We start from the raw sequence: 25,870 nt of genomic DNA, 5'->3' as shown, positions 1-25,870 counted from the left end.
ACCATTAAAGTTAAAATTTTTAGCTCTTTTTTGAATTTGACTACTTCAATTAAATCTTAAAATATAGCACTTACTTTATAAAAGCTGTCTAATGTTGAATAAAATAAGCTACATAAGACCATAATATATTTCTCTACATTTATTATTCTGTATTTTAGTTGTATCATGTATTTTAGTATACAAGCATTGCAGTATAAACTACTGTTTAATTATCATTTAGAACTTTTTAGATTAATTGGTCTATAAATAAAACTGACAAAATGTATTCAGTAACACATTAGAAATTTTCTTAAACATAAACTTTTATTCAAAAAAAAAGGGTTTACAAGTACCCAATAAACTAATTCATTGCTTGTATTAGTATCTATTTTCTTAAAGTTAAACCTAAGTATTATAATGTTCCTGTAAAATTTAGTGAAAAAAAGTATTTGAGTTTAAAAGCCTAAGAATTTTTTTTGTAAGTTTAAGAAAAGAATAAATAGGCACCTATAACTTAATCTATTTCAAAACCTATAGTAGCTTGCAAACTTAGATGATATAATTATTTGATAAAACTTAAATGTAATTCAATTATTCCGCAAAGTAAATAATATTCATAAAAAAGTCTGAATAAAACATTTTCAACAAATTAATCTTATTAATTATTATTGTTAATGGTTGCTGTTTTTGTTTTAAGTACTAAAAAAAAAGAGTTTGTAGGTTAAATAAACTCAATTTAAAGGTTAAAAAAAAGTTAAATAGTTAAAAAAAGTCAAGAGCAACAATTTCTATAACATCCTATTGTGTAAATGTTTAGTTGATATCAAATATGCTAGTTTTACTTTTTTGGTTGTATGCTAAAATTAGTTGGCAATATAAGTACTATGTGTCTCTAAGTAGTTTGAGTTATTATTTGTAAAAGTATTAAAAGGACATTCATAAGGTACGCAAGTAAGTCTATACGGATCAAGTCTTCGAAATAAGAAATTTTTAGAGATTTTGTTACCGTTTTGTAAAGCAAATGAAAAAAAATGACAAGATGGAATGTAACATGATTAATTCAAATATAATACAACTATTTTTTTTTACAAAATTATTACATTAGTTTTAAAAAGAAAATTTTACAAATTACTTATTTTTTTCAAAATAATCTGCTTAGAAAGATAATATTATTTACAACCAGACAAAATAAGATAGTCATAACTTCTTTTATGATTAGTTATTTTCATTAAGTTTCTTAAATAAAGTAGAGTAAACTGTACTTTTTGTTAAAAAGAACTAGATATTATTTGTTATTAGGCTGAAAAGAGCAAAACTTATTTCAAATTGTCAAATACGCACTTTTGCCTAGGAACAAGGTTCATTTGTTGTCGATGACCTTACTGTATTTAGTGTTTAAAAACAAACTTATTCATTGTCTGATAAAACTTTTTTAAATACAATATTGCAAAAACTAAAAAAAATATACAAATACATGCTTTACAAAAAAATAAGTAAAAAAACAGAAGTATTTGATCAATTTTGTTAAAGTATAATGATGTACAGAAGTCTATCTTTTAAATCTGCCAATTCTTTATCTTTTTAGAGTTTGATTATTCTGTTTTTTTTTTTTTCAGTTTAAACAGCCACTTCATGAGTACGAGTATATGATAGAAGCTTCTAAAAAAATAACTTTTATCATATATTTTACTGGGTTTTCGAACTAAATGCTTTTTATAACAAAACTGAAAAATTTAATATTAAGCATTTGAAAAACTTCGTAAACATGTTGATAGTTAAAGCTTCAGTACTAAATTTTACATATCTATAATGCAAACTATAAAATAAATTTTTATGCATATTTGTCAATTGATTTTAGTTTTAAGCTAACTTGTTTTTGTAAGGCAAATATCTTATTAATGAAAGTTCTATAATATCTTTTTTTCAGCTAATTTGTTAAACTTAACCATATAATTTAAAAACCAAAAAACTACATATTTTAACTTTGAAAAAGCATATAAAGCAAACATCTTTAAATAATATTATTACCTTAGTATAAGTACTTAAAAAAAGTAAATAAGTCCACATACCAATCTTGTACTTTCGGTTTGACACTTGTCTATACCGGTCGAGTTGTCTCTTCTCACAGTTGCAGCAATTGCAAAAACCATTGCAATGCTTTGTAGAATCACATCCACTATTGCCAGAATGTAGCCGTACCCAAAAGTAGCTTTCGATAGGTTTTCTTTGAAGCTTAACATAAATGATACAACTCCAATACAGCTGAAAACCGCTGCAAATTAAAAGGTTAATTTGCTTTATATTGACAAAAATAACCTTTTAAAAAGTTAAGTTAAACAGCTAAAGCAAAAAAACGTTTTAGTATTTAAAGTTTTGTTTAATGTTTTAATCTGAATCTGCGGCAAAAATGGACTTTGTAATATGAATTACAGCTTTTTAACATTTTAATGACATTTAAGATTTTTCATACGTAAAAATGTTTTTAATAATCTTGAAACAAAGTTTTTTTTTTACTCAATTAGATTTATTTAAAATAAACTTAAAATAATCTTCAGAACAACTGCCAAAATAATTTTTATTTTAACGCAAAAAAATCAACGTGATAAATATTTTAATAAATTCATCCATTGAAAAAATTACTTTTTTATTTTTAATTATCTCTTATGCGAGAGAATTATCACACTAATTAATTTATTTTAAGTGCTGAATGCTTTTTGTTGGTATTAAAATCTAAAGTGAAATATACAGTTTTTACTATATGAACAATAAAAATACAGTCGTATATAAGTTGTGATCATCGACTTGCATAAAATACATCATAAGAAACAAATTTAAAAACTGAATTTAGTATCGTTACTTAAAGTAAGACTCCTAATGAAAATCACTTTAAACAGAATTAATTCTTTATATTAATACCAAGACTGTTCAAGTCTTGAAAATTGTAGTGTATGCTTAACTATATTACGCCACGAACAGTAATTGCGAACAGAATTTATTCACTTATCCGGACAGTTTCGGTCAGGAATAACAAGAGCTAGAAGTTCAACAGCTTTAAAAATGATTGGCCCTCAGAAGTGTCCAGTATACTTAAAACTTCCTTACCTTGGAAATATTTCTGAGAAGTTTTCTAAGAAAATTTCAGAGGAAATAAGCCAAGTTTTCAGCTCTGTTCATTTAAGAACAGTTTTGTATACTGATCGACCTCTAAATGGAATTTACAAAGATGTTTCGCCCACCCATGAAAAAAGTAACATCATCTATAAATTTAGTTGTCACTGTGGTAGTGACTACGTGGGAAAAACATCTCAAAGGTTCCATGTAAGAATCGATCAACATGTTCCGAAAATCTTGAAAAAGTGGTTTGATGGCCGTTCTGAGAAACCAACTAAAAAATACTTCTCGGCGATTGGGCAACATTTGTTGGACAATCCTGAGTGTGTTAAAAATTATAAAAAGGACAATTTTTCAGTCTTAGTGAGAGCGGAGAACTCTTTTCAATTGCATATTCTGGAAGCCTTATGTATTCAATCTTTAAGGCACAGTTTATGTAAGCAGAAAAAGTTCGTTTACCAAACTAGACTTTTTAAATCCTTATATTAGTAATTTTAAAGTAATTTGTTTCTTGTTAAACTTTATTTTTAAGCATAATTTTAATTTAAAAATTTTTATCGCTTCTTTATTTAGATTGTTTTAATTCTACCGAGTTTTATTAGTATACCAAATTTGTTTAGCATTAGAACTTATTTAATTTCAAACTTTTGATTATTACGTCATTTTATATCTTAAAACTCTAAACCAACAAAATCGGCGAAAGTCTGCAGAACAAGTCCGGACTTTCGTTTGCCGTGAGACAAGCTCAAATTTAACAAAAGGGTTGATCATGCCAATTCGATCATTAGACCAAACCGGTCTCAGTCTACCGAAACTTGTGGTCTGATGATCGAATTGGCATGATCAACCCTTTTGTTAAAACTCTAAATTGCAGTATAATTTTATTTCAATTTGTATTCATTGCAATCCAGTAGGAAACAATTTCTGACGAGTCCTATTTGAAAGTACTTAAATAAATTTAAACAAAATGAAATGCATTCTGTTATACATTTTTAGTAAGTTATGCACCGGAAAAAAGCTGTTCATATATGTTTCCGTTAAATTGACTTTAAGTTTAGTCAATTTTTCTCGTTTTATTTATGTCTGTTTTTTTCTTTAGTTATACAGTTTATTTTTTCATTTAAAGAGATAGGTTTACATTATTTTTGTTTTTAAAGATAAACTTAATTTATGTTTTCTCTTGAACTAAAGTTAATCTTTTTTTGAATTAAAATTTAGGGCAGGTGGAATTGCAAATGATGAATCTTACTTGCTTGACCCTCATTAACGTATATAGTTGCAGAGGGTTAGTAAGACTAGTGTTTTCTACCTTAGAAAAAAATAACTAACCTTAAGTTTAGTTTTTATTATTTATAATTTTATTATAAATTACCAATAATTACTATGTATTTGTTTTTACCATAACACTTTTATTATGCGTTGCATTATATGCAGCAGTTATATTATTATACGAAAAAATTGTTTTTTTTTGTACTTATCTGGAATTTTAGTTATCCGGACATGTTTACAAAATAATCTTGCCCAACGTGTCTGGATAAGTGAATAATTACTGTATCGAACATTCGAACCACTTTTAATTCTTTAAACATATAGCGCCCAAAACAACAAAAATTATGTATCACAATTAGTTATTATGAAACAAACTCGATATTACGTTATAAACCTCCAAAATACATTATTTTGAATCCTATTTTAGCTATACTGCTACTTCTATAGAATTCAGTTGAAAACAAGTAAGTTCCGTACAAATTTGTTGAAGCTCCTAGAACCATCGTAAACCTTATAAAGTTCAATACAGTACTCGCATTATCTGTTAGAGTTGTAACTATTTAATCGTTTTTTAGAATAAATAAAGGCTCTATAATTATCTTGTAGCTTTCGTTAAAACAAGAGAATGGTTATTTTTGGTAAATTGCATTGATAAAATTTGAAATATTAGCACACATCGGTAGAATAACTATAAATTTTATGACTGTATCATGCTTAAGTTTTATCTTTGTGTACTGTTTCATACATAGTTATTTTTAAGCTCTATAAATTCTATGAATAGGCAACGATATTGTAGCTTTGTTTTAAATCAGTAAAATAAAATAAAATTTTTGAATAAAAAAAAAAAACTAAATAAAATCTAAACATATTTATTGTTTAAAAATAGTTAACATGTATCTAAAAAAGAATTTAAGCTAGTTAAGTTATCAAACTAACAAATAGAAATACAGTTTTCAGCTGAGGTACAATTCACCCATAAACCATGAAAACTTTCTGATGAAAAGTACTTCCAATTAGCAGTTGAAATTGAAATAACGCCCAGTCCAAAAGCAGCCCATCCAAGTATTACCGACAATATGTAAAGTTTAGTGACAGTCTTTACCATATTGCATAAAAATGTCAGAAGCTTATGAATGTAAACGAGCTAAGTAGCGTGGTACTTGGTATTTTGTATTAGCTGTAAAAATAGAACTTTCTTAAGAAATTTTTATTTATACAAACTATTATAGAACTCGAGTAGCTAAATGTTATAGCTTATATATTAAGCGAAAAATAAACTTAATAGTTTTGGTAAAGAAAGCACGTTGATTAGCTTAACTACGTTATTGTAGTTTATGATTGTTGCAAATATTAAGTATATTGAGTTGAAATATTCTAATTTTAGATATAAACATATGGTGAAAATATTTTTTGTTGTTGATATTGAAAGGTATTAAAAATAAAAGATTAAAAAGTATAATAACTTGTTGAATTAAATTTTCTAATATACGCTTTTAGGCTTGAAAGTTGTAAAAACTTTTATGTAAAAAAATAGCTACAATTTTTTTTTTTTTTTGTTGTCTTTGTAACTAGGTTTTCAAGTTACTTTAAGACTTAAAAATTACATAAGTTTCAAAAACTATGTCTTTTTCAAAGTTAAAGGGTTTTTGGCCTAAAATGTTATGTTTTTATTGTTATTAGGAAAAAATAAGTAAAGCTACATCGTTTATTTTAACATTACTAAACAACAAAATATCAAAACACTCTTAATTTAATAATTACCGTTTTTTTAACATTTTTATATGTCTATATTTCGAGATATCATTTTTTAAATGTGTTTAAAGTATATTAAAGTTAAGACTAAAAAATAGTTTTACCCTAAAGTAATTTGTAACCAAAAATAAAAAGCGTTATTACCAAAATAAATCAGAAACGTCAATTTGAAATGACAAAATTTTGTTGAAGTTTTATATATTTGTTTTTTCCTGATAAAAAATTATTAATTCTATTTTTTGTGAAGTAGTTGCTATTTCACTATTATTTTGTTCATCTTATATATATATACTTAATTGTTGTTCTAAATAGAAAGGTTGAAGAAAAGGGTTATAAATGCTATTCTTTTATTTGCAAAGCTTTAAAAATAAAAGATTTAGGTAAGCTTAATTGTAAAAGTGATAACAATGTTGTAGTTGTAAGTTCTAATAAAAAGTTGTTCAACAATTAAAATAACAGTTGAACAATAGAAGTCTATATTACTTTTTTATCCATGTAATTTTTGTTAAAATAACTTAAACTAAAAGCTAAATTATACTTTTTGACAACTAAAGTTATGAAAAAAAAAAGTGATATTATACTACTGCTTTTTGATAACTTTTTAAATACATTTTTTATTTGTTTCAGAATATACTCAATTTTTTTTAACCGCTTTATTTAAACTAAAAAAAATATTCTATTACTAGAAAGAAAACATCGTAAAAGATTAACACAAACTACTTTTTGAAAATAAGTTATAAAACAAAGAAAACTATTTAATTTCTTTCAAGTTTAATTACTTCTTTTGGTAAAGTTATAAACCTTAATTAAGTGATATATCAAAAATCTCATATGAAAATATTTTTTTTTCTAACAGATTTAAAAATGTTAATCTCAAACATTGACATTAAAATAAACAATTTTGATAAAGGCATGCGGAAATGTTAGAAACTTCATAAAATGTTAATTCTAAACGCTCTTTATTCGTACTTTGACTTTAAACTTCTGATAACGTATTAAAACTTTAAGCAGTTATTTTGTTGTATGTTCTTGGTTATAGTAATAGCTAACATAACTAACTTATTTGAATAGTTCAATGTCTGTATTTGCACTACTTAGTATTTATCTTAATTTAAACAAACTACTACTGCTTTCAGCAGTAATTACAATATTATAATATTTTTTTGAGTTTCAGATGTAAACTTAATTCTAAGCTTTGTTTTTGAATTTGTTTACTACTCTTCTAAATTAAAGTAAAACTCCTTACTACATTTGTATTTTGTGTCGTCAATTTTTTTAAATTTATATATTTTAAATCTTGAACATTCAAAATTTTAGTTTAAATAAACGTGTAGATATAGAATTTATTACAACTCAACATTGCACAACATCATTACAATGCTAGTCACTAAAAAAACAAAGATTAAATATTTTAATGCAATTTTTGATGTAGTTTATTGTTTTCGTTCTTCAGCATTTTGTTTCTCTTTCTGCAATCTACCAAAAGTTTTTGAACATTTTTTAGATGAGGCAACCAAAAGTTGGGTAGAAAATCTTCCATATCTGTTAGATACACAAATGTAAAATAAGTAATAGTTTAAACATTATTAAATTTTATTACAAAAAAAAATTAACTCAGATAAACTGTTTGTTAAAAAACAAAAGTTATACATATATTGTTCTTACTTTTTTTTTAAATAATGAGAAAAGCTTTGAAATAAGTAGTTTTGCAAACCTTTATGTTAACTAGTTAACTTTAAAACAAAACACCTGAAATTTCTGATGAAAGTTCTACGTCTTGTTCAGGAGTTACATCAAAGAAGTACATGTTATCACCTGTGTAATAAGAATTACTTATTAGAAGTGTTCAACTAAAATCACGCTTCTGACATAAGCTTAAATTGAGTTTGAACGTTTATTAGTGTGTAAAACAAAGTGGAAAAACCAAAGTGTTGATTTTTATTTTACAGTATAATATGAATTTCTAAAATCTTTGGAAAAAGTCATTTGTTTAAAATGCCTATCTTAATTTAAGTATATTGAAACTTTATTCAAGTATTCTTGCTCTCAAAAAAGAAGCTTTAGTACAAAAAAAGTTTGAAACATGGTCTAATTATTTAAAAAAAAAGTAAAAATTAGTTGAAAGTTACATAAATGTCAACAAGCAATAATATAACCTTTAAGCTTCTTTTGTTTTAATTTTTTGTTTTCTAACTGAAGATTACTATTAGAAAGTTCGCATGCTTTGAGCAAATAGTGAATTGTGTTTAGCTGTTTAGTCCACAACCTTGGTAATTCATCTTGACAATTATCTAAATTGTTGAACAAATAAAAATGCAGTAAATTCCTATAAACGTAATTTATTATATAAGGGTATTTCATAAATCAAAAGCAAAAATATTTATTGAATTAGTTAGTACTTTAGTAATTAAGAACTGAACAAAGAATTTGAAAATACAATGCACGCATGGTTTTACAGTTTTCTCAATTAAGTCTTTTTTATTTTTCTATAGCTTGTATTATACCATTTAATAGAAGAGTAATGACTAGTAGATGGTCAAGTAATTGTTTTATATGTATTTGTTTCACTACAGCGTAAAAGTATATAAAGCTAAAATACATTTAAAAGTTATTGTTTAACTTAAAATACCTACATAACTAGCGCAAAGCTTTTTGATAAAACTTTTATAACAGCTACTTGTATAAATCTAAAATTAATAAAAGAATTCATTTAATCACTTAGGCTAAATATTCTAATTTTTTACTTAATACTGCTAAAATATAGCCCTGAAAATATGTTTGTACTTTAGAGTTTTAAACCGGTTATAAAATAAACACAACAAAAAAATAATTAAAAAAATGAAGTAGTTTTTTGTTAAATTCAAAACGGCTACTTTCAGAAACACAAATTAAAAAGTTTTTTTTTTTTGTATGTAGAAAACAGCTGTAAAATAAACTGTGCAATAAGTAGGTTACAAATGTTTTTCAGCATATAATTGGTAAGTTAATTAAAAAGCAAATATATAGTTGCAGAACAAGTGTTATAAATATAAAGCAAATAAAACAAAAACTAAAGTTTACCTAGATCAGCTTTTTCATTAAAAAACCTGTAAAAACTATTCGAATTAGATTGATCTTAAATTTATATACATTTGACAAAATAAAGTTGTGAACAAAAAAAGCAAATATTTCAAATAATAACAACTTACTTTTGACTGCTTTCAGAAATATTCATAAATAAACAAAACACTGCTAGTAAAAATAAGTTTTTCATCTCGAAATAGATTTTTATTTAATAAAAAATTTCCAAAAAAAAACTGGCTTGAAACGTATTCAATATTGAATAAGTGGGCGTAATTTTAATTAAATAATTTATTTGCATAATTTAAATTAATCTCAAGCCTATTTTTAACCGAAAGTTCTGCACTCGTCTACTAACAAGACAATTTGATTTCTTTTACAATTCTTTTGTAGTATTTATGATATAAGGTTGTATTTAAGTTTCTATGAACACAACAAAAATATAGTTTATGCTAGATTTGGTGCAAGGTATTTTATAAGGTTTTGTTAAATAATTTAGTAGAAATATAAAAGTTTTATTAAATTTAGTAAATGATTATCACAAAGCTTTATCAAAATAAAAATCCTAAAGAAAAGTAGTTTTTTACAGATAGTTTTCAAAAGTTAAATAAATTATTTTGAACATAGTTCATTACACAAGTTGAAAATTGATTTAGCCTCGGAATTTATATGTACTTAATATAAAGCAAAATACAAAACACTTTTGCAATAGTATTGTTTATTGAACGAAAAAAAAGCACTCAAATATTTGGTCCAAGGACCTGGTGTACGAAAAAACCTTTCGGCTATCGATTCATACACCAAGATACAGTTTAAAGTCATGTCCAGGATATTAAACTGTCCAGAAAAATAAACTAACCGATACAAAAACTTTAAAAAAATGAAACGTTTATTTGTAAGCTTTACATACAAAATTTAAAATACATGCATGTTTAATTTAAAAAGAATATCTCTGCAAAATCAGTGCAAGAAAAAGCTTAATACTATCATAATTATAATGGTGTACTGTTTAGTTATAATTATTACAAAGTACTAAACGCTTGGTTTGTAAAAAATCTAAATACAAAACTGAAAATGTTTTATATTAAAAGATGCTTAAAAAAACAGTTTTATAACCACATAGTAGAGTATTAAGAACTAAAATATTCATCCAAAAAAAAGCAATATTTTTTAGTATTTTTATACTTTAAAGTAATGGTGGATATATTATTCGGTTTACAGAAAAATAATCTTTGAGGACCGTGTAATTTTGAAAACTATAGTATAAGAGTTCTAAAAAAATTAAAGAAAAATATTATCTAAGTAATCAATTATTAACCTTTACTGTGTACTAAAAACTGTATTATGAGCATACTTTGTATGAAAATGATACTTGGTTGTTAATGCGTTGAAGATATGTAGATTTACTTGAGAAATTTTTCTAATGACTTATAGATTATTATAAGTTTAAATACTTCAAAAATTTTACGCCACATTTAAAAGGCTCTTAAAATTTTTGTTTTGACTTATATATCAGTTTTTAAATATACTTAAAACTACTCTCATGTTAGCTGTAGACAGTTTTTATTTTTCAATTAAAGTTTTTCTAAAAATTCAAAGACTTTTAGATAACTAGTTAGTATTTCAGATAAGAAGTAGTTTATCAGATAACCTTTTACAGTTAAAATTACTGCTTAGTTTTATATATCCTTAGTTTTCCTAGCAATATATCAAATGTTTGAAAGTACACTTTTTACTTTAAGTATCTGAGCCAACTATTTTCGGATTTTATATTAAAAATATACAATCTAAAAACGTTACAAACTAGTTCTAAATATTGTTGATGACCAGTTCAAGTCGTAGTTGTTACAGTTATGCTTGTAAATTATTTTTTTCTTGATTAAAATCTCCTTTTTCAAGTTACGAGATTCGCAAAGCTTTTCCTTACATTCTAGCCACTTGCCAGAAATCTGAATTAAACTAGACTAACTACTATGTGTAAATAAAACTGATTTACACAGAGTTTTCAAATTTCTGGCATTAGTTCTTTTAGCATAGATTTCTTAAAATCTATATAATTATCTGCTGTTGTTTAGGATATTTGCAAATATATATTGCTTTTACAAATATAAAAGCGGTTAGTACTATTTTCTATTTATAAAAATTTCACTTTACGGATTAGATTTAATTAATGTTCCTTGAATATTTAGTTTGTTGAAATCAGTCATTTACATATTAATTAAAATTAAGTTTTAGAAATTAACACTTAAATATAATACTTCTTTTAGAAAAAACAAATTAAATTTAAGCCTAACTCAAAATTTTATTTAGTTGAATAATATTTCCTAGTTTTGTTTGATGGCTAAACAAATACTTAAGCAAAAAATTGATCTAGTTCTTAACGACTTCAGAGTCTACTACTGTCAAACCTCATTTACATATTTTGGTAGCCTTAATTTCGTTTAACACATATACATTACACTTTCATATTCAAAACAAAAGCGAAGTATGAACCATACATAATATTGCCAAAGGTTTGTTAAAATCTCTTTGTCTTATTTAAGTATAAAACTAAACTTTAGGTAAAAAAAACATTATATAGTGAAAAATATAGTAGTTCTTCTTTAAATATGTTTTATAACAAAGAAAATTATTGTTAATGATAAGTCGTTAGTATTTTTTTTAAATTTCATTACTTTCCAGTAAAAATTGTTTAAACTTGCAAATTTTTTCAAAACGTTTTAAATTACAGGCTTTTTGATAAAAAACTAAGATGTTTTAACATAGAAACAGCATATCCATATAAACTTTTTGAAACATTGCGTTTTTTTATTAGTAATACTTGACTCCAAATTTTTTGCACTATTAAAAAAAATTAAAGTTAACTAAAATAAACTTGATTGATTAAAATAACTATGATCATTAAAAATAATTTCAAAATCTGTAAGTGAACTATAATTTTATACATTTGTTATATAATAATAAAAAACAACAGTTTTTGTTACACAATTTATTTCTACAAATGAGCATGGCTAACTTGCTATATGAATTACAAAAAATGCAATTATAGTTTTTCAAAGTTAAATGTTACATTTACAATTTTTATAAATACTATAAAGCGAATTATTCTAGATAAAATTACAATAAATATTAGTTATAAATCACCGAAATCATTTATTTTAAATACTGAGTTATTTGTTCATGATAAATTTAAAAAGATTAATAAACTCTAAAAATTCAATGAGTTGTTAATTTTGAAATATTTTTTTACAGAAACAACTTTTTGTTCATTTATTTTAATTCTTTAATAACTTATATAACAAATAGTTTATTTTTCAATAACTTGTTTCCAGAAATTGTTTAGTGATCTGCTTATTTGATTGTACACAACTTCAAACCCTTCGTCTCCGCCCTAATAAATAAAAATATATAATTTTCAATTTTTTCTTTAGTTTATATTTATCAAAAACCATTTTTTTTTAAGTATCACAGTTATTTTAAAATTTAGTGTTACAAAAGTCTTTTGAACATTTAAAAATTACATTTTTAATATGAAATATTGCAATTAAAATACTTTTTGTTTTTATCATTTTTAAACACCAATCGTTAAAAAAAATTAGTTTTAAAATAAAAACAGTTAAAATTTTGTTTAATTAAAAAACAATAAAATATTTATTTAAACAAAATTTAAATATTTATAACGATGTACTGTAAACTGTTAGACTACTATGTTAGTAGTAGACTAGTAACAGTACGAATTAGATATACTATATAGTTTAAAATATTTTTTATTGTAAGTAATTAAAAAATATATATGGTACCAATAATTACCTTTAAGATAAAATAAAAACAAGCAAAGCTAACTATTTGAAGCTTGTAAAACTTCTAATTTAATGATACATGAACTTTTAAATTATTTTCAGTGTTAAAGATCAAATTGTTACTTCCAAAAATAAATAATTAAGTAAGCTAAATTGTTACTGCAGAACTTAACACAAAAAAACCATGCACATAATAAAATAACCTAGACCATCAGTTTAAAAAAAACAATATCAAATAAAGTAAGTTAATTAAAATTATGTAAAACAAGACTAAACAAATAGATTTATAAATAAATAGTATTACCGTATAAAATAAGTTGTTGTTATAGTTGTTTGTCGAAGGTGTGATTGTTGTAAGTACACTTTGTAAGTAAATACGCAATTTCATAAAAATATTCTAGATTAGTAGGTTGAAAAAAGAAAAAATATACAATGTGCTTGATTTAATTTTAAATTTTATTTAAGTTTTTTGTTTTGGAACTTTCATTGAAAGTAGCTTAATAAAAAATTAATTCAGTAAATGGTTTTGTTATATTCAAATCAAAAGTACAAAAAAAAATGTTCAAAAACTTATTGATCATTTACCAATATATTTTGTTCATAATATACAAGCAATATTTCTTTTAGATAATTAAAATTAAATATTTATCGAAAAAGTAGTTAGCAAAACTTATAAACTTACTATTGTGGAAATATTTTTTTGTGGTACGAAAATAAACAACTTTTAATTACTATAAGTTATATTAGAAAATTTTGAACAGCTTTGAACAGAAAGCTTTAAATTTTAAACAGCAAAGAAGTTAGTTCAAAGAAATAAATTAATTAAGTTAAAAATTATGGATTTTTTATTTAAATTGTTGAAATAATAGCAATAGTCTTAATGTTCATAGTTTGGTAGTGTAGTTTAAAACAAAACAACATTTTCAAGTTAACAACAGTGTTTTACAAAAAGAAGTTACAAACTAAATTATTAAAAAAAAAAAATTAACAATTAATTAATTGCAAAAATTAATAAAAAACTTGTAAAACATTTTACAAAAAAAAGTTATGATTATCAAACAAGTGTTTAATTTAAAACACTTTTAATTATGATTAGCGTGGCTACAATAAAAGACATATAAATATTTCTAGTAAAACTAATATTGACCTAAGGCTTTGTTAAACAACTTGTACTACACTTAAACTTTCTCAGGGATAAATAAATATGACTTATAAGTTTGTCTGAAGTTTATTTTCTCGTTTTTAAAGCAGGTACAAATAAAATTTCACTTGCAATGTTTAAATTTTAATGCTGATATTTTTATTGTGTGAAAATTTATGATTGTTATTTATATCAGAAAAAATCAAGAAATATGCGAAAGCCCGTGAAAAAACTCAAGAAAAAATAAGAATAAAGTATTTTTTTTTAAATCTGTATGTATATGTAATTTTTTGTTATTTTTCAGATAATGTGTATAAACATTAAATAACTTGGTTTTGAAAAAAAAACTACATAGACAAAAATTAAATACAAACAAAGCTTTCAATACTTATTGAAAAAAAAAATAGTGTAATAATGTTGTAAATATTTTATTTGTTTATATATAAATTTATCTAAGTACAAAATAATTCAAACATTGTGATAAAATAAACTAAAAATATTTAAAAAAATCTAACTTTAAAAAAAAATTACAAAAAACAACAAATAGTTAGTTTTAATAATTTAACAACAAACTTAAATAAAACAAATAATATGATTTATTTACAAAAATTAAACATTTATTATATTAAAAACTACAATTACAGCATACTTACATACAAAGTTATTTCTATCTGAAATGCAACTAAAGCAAAAGAAATGAGCAAGAATATTCAAAAATATATTAAAACTCATGTAGAATAGGGTAAATCTGTTGTCTCGACTTATGAATTTCGCTTAATAAAATTTTTTAACGTTGGGAAATCACATGAATAAAAAGAACAAATAAAAAGCCTCCTAGCTTTAACTTTGCTGAAGCAAATTAAACTTGAAAATTTAGCTTTGGTATATTTATAAAGGGGAAAAACGACTATTTCATTTAAAATTAATTTTCTTCTACATTTTTTGAGATAATTACCTGAAACGGCTAGGAAATGTTCATTGCCATATTTAGAAAATTCGGTCTTAGCAAAATTTAAAAAAGATAAAAAATTAAAATTTTATGCATAAACAACAAAAAAAAATTAATATTTTTTTTTCCTACAAGATATAAGAAATTTTATTTTTGTAAAGTAAAGATAATACAGTATACAGATAATAAATAACAAAATTTTAAAAACAGTAAAAATTAAAACATAAAAAATATAACTTTTTTTTCTGATTTTTGCATAAATTTTTTATTTTTTTAAAACTTTTTTAGGACAGAATTTTCCAAATATAGCAAGGAACATTTCCTAGATGTTTCAGGTAACTATTTCAAAAACGTAGGAGAAAATAGATTTTTAGTGAAATAGTCTTTTTTCCCCTTTATAAATATACCAGCATAAAGTAAAATTTTCAAAAGTAATTTGCTCCAGCAAACTTAAATCTAGGAAGCTAATTTTTTTTGCTTCAAAAACCTTCTTCAAATTTTCACAGAAAGTGTATTATTAAATTTTAAAAGGATTGAATGCAGGATTTTTTTTAATTTTGAAAAATATAATTTTTATTAAAAAAAAAAACCACTTATTTTTTTTGTTTTTTTATCAAAACTTTTATTTTTAAATATTTTCAAAATTCCAACATTCTAAGTCTTTTAAACTATAAAAGGAACATTTCCTGAAAGTTTTAAGTCTCTAGCTCAAAAAGTGAAGAAGAATATAGGTTTTTAGTGATTTTTTAAATTTCCAAGAAAATTCACTCTAAAAAATTTGCGGTTCATTCGTTTGTATCAGAAACTTTTTATAAAAATTACAATATCTCAAAAGTAAAAGAATTTTTTTTAATTCTATAAAAACTGACTTGTAGTTTGTACTTAAAGCTTTTTGTCGTTTGTACTTAAAGTTTGCACTCGTATAATATTCAGTAAAATTATTTTCAGTTATTTACAGTAAAAAAAAATTGTCAGATCCCCCCCCCCCATGTCCTTATTTGTTTTATTTATTTTTTTATACTGTTTTCAGATATTTATCATTGTTGTACTTTAAACTACATTTAAAAGAAAAAGATTTAAGTATATAATACAACACACTCACATATTGAGAGTACTAAAAAGTATATTAAAACCGTATGTAAAAACAAATAGAATTACATAATAAGGATCTTCAATAAATGCTAAAATATATATGACAACAAAATAACATAACAAGGGTAACACAACTTAAAAAATTAAAACAAAACAAACTTACACAATAAGGATCTTCTATGATATTTTAGAATATTTATATAAAACCGGAAACTTGTTTGTAAGACTATTCAGTTTTATATTTAAAACAACAAACTCACATAGTATGGGCCTTCAATTATAAAGTTAAATTTTTATTCACATTAAACAAACTCACATAGTAAGGGTCTTCAATTATGGAGTTAAATGATTTGTCATCGTCAAAAGTACCCAACAAATACAATTTCGCTTTGTATTCTTTCTTTGGTGCCATAAACTTCAAATTGCTGAATAATATAAACAAACATAAGCATGTATTCTTTACAACTTATTAATGTTTTTTAAATATTTACTGGTAAAAATAAATACTGAAAAAATTTTGTTTTGAAATAAATATTAAATAACTGATAAAAAGTTCTGAAGTTGGATAATCTTATGTCATTTTTTTAGTTATAAACCAAACTGAAACATAAATAGTTTTCAACTTATGTAACCATAAGGAGACAAGTTTAAAAAACTTTATTAATTTAGATATCAATTACAAAACATAGTTTTACTCTATTAGAGTTTTTAATTTATTAACTAAATCTTAATCAAATATAACTCGAACAAGATTCTATTTGAATAAGAATTGATTTATAATTTATGGTATCTAAAAAGGTGAGACAATGTTTTGTAATTAAATTCTAACCAAATAAAATCTTAAAAAAAAAAACAGTTACTATAAAAACTTATAAACCTCATGTTAGAATCATCCATGCCAAATATGTAGTCATATTCTTCATAATCCCTCTTTTGTATTTGCCTTGCTCTGTTTGTATATAATGTTCAGTGTAAATACATTGTAATGTATAAAACTTGTTATATTTAAACAGGGTTGCCACTGGTTTTTGGTAAATTAATTGCAGGTTTTCAAAATTTCCTCCAGGTTTTTAAAGTATACATTTTTAGGTTTTTCTTTTTAAATAAAATTTAAGGTAAAAAACAGTTTTAAATAGTTTAAAAACATTGAAAAGATACTTCAAATGTGTTTTTCAATATATACTTTTAATTATAACAAAAAAAACTTTGGCTATATGATAGATTTTTTCTGTCAAATTGATATTTTACTACTTAAAAACTTGTTTAAAATTCCTGTTTTTTTTAGTGATTTTTGTTTAAAATTCAAGGGTTTTTTCAAAACTTCTCATATTCCTTGTTTTTTAGCATAAATTGTTAAATTCCAGGTTTATCAGGGTCCATGTTTTGTGGCAACCATGATATAAATTAATTTATACAAGTACAACCACCTGTTATTTTGTCTATGTTTAAATACATTATAGGATTACTTAATAATTTGCATTAAAAAGTATGTGATGTTGATATGGTTTATTAAAACAACACATAGTTTAAATACATTACCATAACTTATACTGAAGGCAGCAAATAATCTATGCAAGCATAAGTTAAATATCCGATTATATAATATATAACATAGTTTATAGTATATATACAGTATAATAATAAATAACTTAGTTTCTATGATGTTGAAACAATTTGTAAACACTGTGTTTACATGCAATAAAACAAATAAATACCTATGATGTTTCCCATGATAATACAAAAATAATAATTAAAAATATAAAATAGTTTTTATGTCAATTTATAATTCACATTACTACCTGTGATATTGTACCAGTTTGAAAATTTTATGTTTTCTCATACAATATAATAACATATGTTAAATAATAATAATAGTTCAACTACCTATGATGCTGCACTAATTTGTAAATTCCATGTTGCCTCATACATTCCCTACCTCTAGTATCTGGTGGGCATCCTACTTCATAATTTGATGTTGCAGCACTATCTATTTCCCACTATAAATATGGAACAAGTTATTTAAAACATTATGACATGTTAATTTAAATGATGTGAAGTTTTTTTTTAATGTACAGTAACCTCTTGCATCTTTACGCACTTGTGACGTTACGCATTTTAGAATTCTAAAAATTTCAAAAAATAAAAATTCCATCTTTTTAATATTGCACAAATTAGATTTATTGAATATTTTTATTCCTACTCAAAAAGTCCATTAATATATCTTTAATACAATGCAAGACAAGTTTATCTTTATGTGGGCAAAGGTCAAATCAAAAAAGTTGTAGTAACATAAACAATTTTTATTAAGCATTTTTCTTATATTTTATATATTTTTTTCCAAAAGAAGAAACCCATTACAGCTTAAATGCATATTTTTGTAAAAGGTTATAGAAACAAATTTTAATATAGACACCACACCATTTCTTAATTGTAATTAAATGCTTAATTATAAATTGAATTTTCGAAGTAAAATAGAATAATAATGTTAAGTATTAAATAAGTCACATATAAATAAAGACAAAATCTACTTATTATTAAAATTAGTAAAATTTTTAAATAGGTATTATTATTCATATAAATTTAAATCTTTTTTTTTCTAATATATGTATAATTTTATCTTTTGTTTGATATTTATAAATAAAGTAAAAAAAAAAAGTGGGAAAGTCCCTAGTCTGCTTTTAACTAGAAGCAATATAAAAAAACAGCCGTTATAGTTAGTATATTTGGTACCTCTTACACATTTTTTCTGTGGACATAATGTAGAGATTAATGTATAAATTAAACTGTAAAAAAAAATGTTGTTATATTTTGTATTTTATAGCTTATTAAAACAATCAGCTGTTTTATTGTATTTTTATAATTTTTTAAAAATAATCTGATATTTCATTGTATTATGTAGGGTTGCCACTCTTCAAATGATTAAGAAAACTAGCTTGGTTTACATATCTCTAAAATGATACAACTTGAGTTTATAAAAAAACTATTTAAAAATTAGTTTGAGCCAAATACTCAAGAAAGTTAGTGTTACCAAAAAATAGGAATTAAGAGTAAGGGCTTTTTTATAAAAAATAACAACATTGAGTCTTCTATAAGAGTATAAACTGTAAGTTAGTTTTCACAGAATTCAAAAACTTAAATTAAATTGTAATACGCTTCCATTACAAACATATTTTCCATTACTAATTTTTTTAGGAAATTTTAAAATTCACAAAAAATCTTTTTTTTTCAAGGTATTAACTATAATTTTTGAGAATATTTAATTGAATTATATAAAAAATCCTAAACTATCAATTTAAAAATATGTATGACCAATAAAAAGTTAAAAAAGAAATAAAATAATGAAAAATTAAATTCTTTTTTCAATTCCTACAACAGATTTTTTATTTCTAAGTTAAGATTATAATCATATACTTTGAGAAATATTGCTTAAAAACTGAAGGAAAATATAAGAATTAAATACTGCTTTTTTTTTTGCAATTTTAACTTAAAAGATTTTTAATAGCTTTTGTACACAAACTATTTTTATATTATAAAATAAAAATTTTAACTCACATCATCAGCAACACCTTTCTCAGCAACCAAGTTTCTGAAGACGGCTTCAGCAATTGGTGAGCGGCAAATATTACCTGTACCATATAATAAATTTTCCAAGAAGTTGTCTTAAGTTAATTTAAAGTTAAAGCAAATAGCCACCGTAATATATTTCCCAGTAGATTTTAATTTTTCGATTGTTTACATATTCTCATTGCCATCTCTATAAAGACTTCTTATTGGGAACAGTTAAAGTGCAATTCAGATTAAAAACCTATATTTTGGCAAATTTACTACATATATGGTTGTGAAAAGATGTGTATATATATATTTAAGATCATTATGTTATATCTTTTAAATTTTAAGGAAAACTCATTTAATACTTATGATGTCATAACAAAAAAAATAATTTAAGCTAAGAACCTTTTTTTTGAAAGTAGAGAAAAACAACTACTAAAACTTATTAAAATTTCTAAAACATTGTTTTGTTGTAATATTTAAAATTTTACTAAATTCATTAAAAACCTAATGTGTGGATATATAAACTATAATTAACTTGTTACAATAACTTAAAAATGGATCAACTTGAAATTTAAATAACAAAAAGCAGAGTGGTCATTTACAGAATAATTAAAATTTTTATAACTTAGCCAGAAACAAGGTTCTATTCAAAAACCAGAGCTGTATTCATATAAGAAGTCTACAAGAAACCACAAATTTACAGATAACTCAATAATAAAAAAGATGTAAAGATAATTAAACAGAAAAGTGTGAAAGCACAATGTATTTATTTTAAAATGATCTTCAAGTAATTAGTATGTGTTTACTAATAGATTAAATATTAAAGCATACTTACTTAAATTTATTGTTGTAGAGGGGAGAGTTAAACTAATGTTTCACTAATACAAAAAATACACTTTTACTGTTATGTAAATAACATTTGAAGTACACCAGCAGAAAATGTTTTTTAGACTACTGCTGCAAAGGCTTGGGTTTACTGTTTTTAATTTTAGAAAAGCCAACTTAAACTTTTTACAAATTCAACGTTTGCAGTAATACTAATTAGTTGAATGTATTAATAGGAAAGCTTAAAAGAATTTAAATAATACAGGAAACTTGTGTTGTAAATAATTATATAGAGTAACTTAAAAAATAAAAAAGTTTTATTAAATGATGAAATTTGTCTGAGCTTTTTTTAATTAACAATACTTAGTTTAAAATAAAAGGTTTTGCTTACCTAGGCAGACAAATAGTGCAGATTTTCCCATTTTTGTTTTAGATTGCCTTAGAAAATGACAACAAATGCAGCAAATGCCTTTGTGAAAATCAAATTAGCATACTTATAAAATCCCCTTTTCTGTTTTAGTAAAAGTTTATGTATTTAAATTGATGAAGTTTTGAAGGATTTTAGTTTAGAAAACTCAGCAAAAGTTCTTCAAAAACAATCTTCTAAAACAGTTGAAGTAATTAAAAGCCAACTTGTACGCATCTTTTTGAATCTTTTTAATCTTATTAAAATCTTGAGAAAAGTTTAACAACAAAAGTTTTAAACTATTTCAGCAGATAATGAATTAGTGCAAACAATCAACTTCTAATTGTTACGCAAATGAACTTGTAAAGGAAGTAATATTAGGGTGAGAAGAAATTAACAATCTTAAATAATAATAAGGTCACATGCCGAAAACAAAAACATTAACTAATGATCAAAACAACGTTTGCATAGGAAGAAATAAATAATAATAACTACAATTTTGTTTTTGAAGTATTGCAGCAGATATTGAATGAGTAAATAACAAACATAATCACTTCTAAATTTAAGGCAAATAAACTTGTAACGGAAATGATAAGTGCGATAAAAAGGGATTGAATTACTCTAATTTGGTCACATGCTAAAAACAAAATTTCTCTAATGATCAAAACAAAACTTATCCAGGAAACAATAAAAAGATTTATAGTCAATGACGCACTTAAATTCAATCGTTGAGAATTTTTTTATTACACTGCGTAACACGTTGAGCAAAAAACTTGCTTGGTTTTTTATTAATAAGGAAAAATTTTTACATTCTTAGACTAACGTTGAGAGTATTAATTGTTTGGTTAACACATAGAATCAAAAACTAGAAATTGCTTAACAAAACTAGTCAAAAGATCAAAATAAAATGAAGATTACTTTTGCATTTTTGCTTCTGCTCCTAAACTCCGCTTTAAATTTTGCACTTAAATGTTACGATTGTAACGATTTACACCCGAATGAGAATTGTGAACTGAACACTGTAATTAAAAAATGCGTTAGAAAACAGAAATTTTGTGCTACTTACTACCTTAATAACATGAGACGGTCGTATCATCACGATTGCGGGAAGGACAATAAGTTTTGCGTTAGCAGAGGTTGCGATACACGCCAAAAAGATTATTGCAAGGGCCCTGGCACGTTTGAATCTTTTCATCCGTTTTCAAAAGCCGAAAATATCACGGTCAGTTGTTGTACGGAAGATTTGTGCAATTCTAAAAACCCAGCTAAGACCTCAAGTTCTACTAAGAGAATAAACTTTAATGCGTTGATTTATTTCGTTGTTTCAACATTTATGGTTTATTTTTATGTTTAGTTTTTAGAGTACAGTTAAAATGAAACTTCTTAGAGCCTTGTTTTATTTAGTTCAACTAAATTCATGATTTAATTGTGGACTTTTTCGTTATTTTGACATTTAAAAACTTATTTTTATAATTTTGGTTTTCAAAGTAAAGTTTATATTTAAATAAATATCGTTAAATTAAAAACTTTCTTTGGTTGGTTAAGCCGTAAAATCTACCATTAACGATAAATGAGTCTGTTAGATTAGTTAAATATATCCCTAATTCTATAAAAAAATAAATCTATAATATAAACTTTTGAACGAAATAATTTTAAATACTAAAATTTTTCTATTTTGTTTTATATTAGTTTGTTCTCCTTTTGTGGTATATATTTTAAAATATAGTTAAAACTATCTGACAAAATTTTTGTTTGATTTATTTACTATTTGTATAAAATTCTACGAAAATAGTCAAAAAATAAAAACAAAATAGAAAATTAAAAAAAAGTTACCTATATTTTTTTTAACATTTTAAAGTTATACATTTACCTATAAACTAAAAACAGAAATGTTATATTACATTTAAAAAAAACACTTTTTATTTTATCATACTTTAGTTTTAGGCTTTATTATTTTAAAAGCTTTAAATGAATTCAACTGAAGCTAAACTTGGAGTTTAGCACATTTTTTGTCTTAAAATTAAAAAACTTCACAGAAAATAAAATTTAAGTTTTAACTTTTCAACGGATGTTTATAATTACAATTATTATTATTTAATTCTGTATTATCTACGACTCAAAGTAAAAAAAAAACAATTTTGTATAACCGCTCACAAACAAAAATATTCACTATTAATACATTTTTGTTTTTATTTAATTTGTTACGGAATTTTTGTTGAAGTGCAGTATTAATAACTTATATTTTTACCTTGTGACTAGTTTTTTTAATCTTTTACTTTACGCTCTACAGTTGTAATTATTAATGCCTTAAATATCAAACTTTTATTACTTACTATAACAAATTCAATTCTAAAAAAACTTCTTGGTTTATGAAACTAATTCTAATACTAGTGCTTCTGAACAACTTTATTTTATATATTTCGTAGTTATATGTTTTTGTAAAGTGGTAAGTGATAAGGGTAAACTTACAAAAATTTTACAGGCTAAGTAAATGTGAAAGTTTTTGAAGCTACCCACAACCAATATTAGTTTTTTTTCACTCTAAGAAATAAAATTTAACCATGAAACCAACAATACAAACTTATCATGACGAAGTCTTCGAATGTAAACCAAAAACTTAAACAAAACCTACAAATGACCTATACACTATTCGTAATTAAAGCTTCTGTTCTATTAATAAATAAAAAATTATGAACAAATGCAAAACGTATATGTATTTATGTTTATTTTGCGAGTCGTAAACTTCCCTGACAAACATTTAAAAAGTACATTAGATGTTTGAACGATACTAAAACTTAAAGGGCCACACTTTAGAAGTCTAGATTTTCTAAAGTTCGTGAAATAATAAAAAATGAAATAAAAAGGTGTTAGGCGTGTTTAGCGTAGTTTTTTGGAAACTATTGTTGGAAAAGGTCTTAGCTCTTTTTCTTTCTTCAAAGGGGCTTTAAAAAAGGAATTTGGAAAACCCTGGTTTGTAAGAGTTTATAAGCGTTGTCCTACATACAAGTGCTTGTTTAAAAAGAATAAGTTGTTATTAGTTTATTAACATATTAGCTCTTTAACTAGTGTTCTGGTAAAAAAAAAATTGAATTAAAAAAAACCTTTTTATTTTGCACACTGCATAGGCAATTAAAAAGTACTATATTAAAACTGTATACGATGTTCTATTTATCTACGCAAAGTTTAAAACAAAACAATTTATTATATTAGAATAAACTTAATAAAAATTACTTTTATATTACGTTAAACTATAAGAATTGGTTTTAAAAATATACAACAGTTCTTACGTTTCAATTATCAAAATTAACAAACCACTTAGCATTAAAAATGGTTTTAAAATAAGTTAAATACTATGCTGTTTTTATGTAGACTTTTATATACTGATTTTATATCAGAGAAAAAAAAAGTAAATGTATGTATATTAGTAAAAGTTTACCTTGACATAATTTATTCTAAAGTTAAAATCTACATTCAAGTTTAATAATAGATTATATTTCAACAAAAATATCTAATGTACCTGCTACGATTGACATAATTCACATAGATACAATTTTTTTTATTTTATTTTACACTTTATTAAAACAGCTGTAAAATAACTATAACACGATGTATTTAAGAGATGTTTTTTGGAAAATACCGTATATTGTGCGAAGTAAAGCGTATCAACAAAAGTCAATGACCTCCAACTTTTACTAGCGGAAGGGTGATAAAGTAATACAAGCACCTTCATAAACAAACAATTTGTAAAATAAGAGCAATCTTTTGAATACAATTTTTCAAAAAAATGGTTAGTAACACGATGTATTTAACGAAAAAAAGACGCTCAAAATATTTGATCCTAAGACCTGGTGAACGAAAACCTTTTGGTTATCGAGTCGCTTACCACGGATACTTTTTACGGCTTGTCCAGAAAATCATCAAAATTCGAAATAAATACACCTTATAAAAAAGAAAATATTTAAAATTGTTACAAAAACTTTAGAGAAATAAAAACTATTAAACTTGTAAAGTTGTTACTACTACCTACTAAAGTTATTAAAACTTCACTAAGCATGAGTACAAAACACTTAATTGGCTAATTGAGTTTTCCTTTACCAGCTTTTATTGCCAATACTTTTCTAGACGGTTTTAAACAAGGTAGTTTTGCACAAGTGAACTTCTTATTATTCTTTGTTGCTTCACAAGCAACTTGCGACCATTTTGAATTTTTAGTGTCATAAAGCAAAACTGTCCCTCCATTGAGAAACACAGCGAATTTGCTTGCCACTGATATGACCTCATTAATGTAATACATTTGTTTTCTTAAACTTGGGGGAGTTTCCAGAATAGAAAATTTGTTACAAGTTGAATCATAAACTTCACAGTTTAGTTGACGGTAACCACCGACTATGAACAGTTTGTTCCTTACAGCTGCTGATTTGTGGTAGCATCTTCTTTCAATCATGTTAGGAAATCTTGACCATGCATTAGCTACGTGGTCGTACGCTTCTACAGTGTTTAAAATTTCATTCTCGTACCACCCACCCGTCGCAACAATTCTTTCTTCGAACACCGAACATGCTGGTTTCTTTCTTGCTTCGTGCATTCCAGAAAATTCATTCCATGTGAGACTTTTCGTGTTGAGTTTAAAACACTTTACTGCGGTCTGTCCTCCTATAAGTCCCATTCTACTTTTGCCAACAATGTATAAACTATCCATAAAGGAACAAACAGAATAAATCTCGCATAAATTGTTTATTTCAGTTAAACAACTCCATTTATTATCAGCAAACGAGTACTTTTCAATTCTCAATTTGTTATACCTACCGAATACAAGCCGACCAAAGTATCTGAATACATAAACCTCACCACAAACGTAAACCGCTTCAAAACATGTCCATCTGTCTCTTATTTTTTGTATGGTTGTAGCATTGTTAAAATCATTTACAGAAACT

The 25,870-nt window shown here is 24.2% G+C and overlaps 2 protein-coding genes across 2 annotated transcripts; both read right to left on the bottom strand.

The window, feature by feature from the left end:
- Nucleotides 1-12,193: 12,193 nt before the first annotated feature.
- LOC145840656 (low molecular weight phosphotyrosine protein phosphatase-like) lies at nt 12,194-20,972 on the bottom strand. Its single transcript, XM_082947977.1, has 6 exons — nt 20,922-20,972; nt 19,706-19,779; nt 18,038-18,150; nt 17,031-17,102; nt 16,470-16,578; nt 12,194-12,562 (listed from the first exon to the last, which is right to left on the bottom strand). The coding sequence occupies exons 1-6, from the start codon at nt 20,950-20,952 to the stop codon at nt 12,479-12,481; spliced, it is 483 nt and encodes a 160-aa protein (XP_082804103.1). The 5' UTR covers nt 20,953-20,972; the 3' UTR covers nt 12,194-12,478.
- Nucleotides 20,973-25,011: 4,039 nt separating this feature from the next.
- Nucleotides 25,012-25,602, bottom strand: LOC145841116 (kelch-like protein 7). The gene has a single exon (XM_082948487.1). It carries the CDS (start codon nt 25,600-25,602, stop codon nt 25,012-25,014), a length of 591 nt encoding a protein of 196 aa, XP_082804613.1.
- Between the last annotated feature and the right edge of the window lie 268 nt (nt 25,603-25,870).

This window comes from Thalia democratica, chromosome 7, assembly GCF_965202585.1.
Source record: "Thalia democratica chromosome 7, ktThaDemo2.hap1.1, whole genome shotgun sequence".
NCBI lineage: Eukaryota > Metazoa > Chordata > Thaliacea > Salpida > Salpidae > Thalia > Thalia democratica.
Note: the sequence above shows the minus strand (reverse complement) of the source record. Positions and strands in the feature narration are given on the sequence as shown.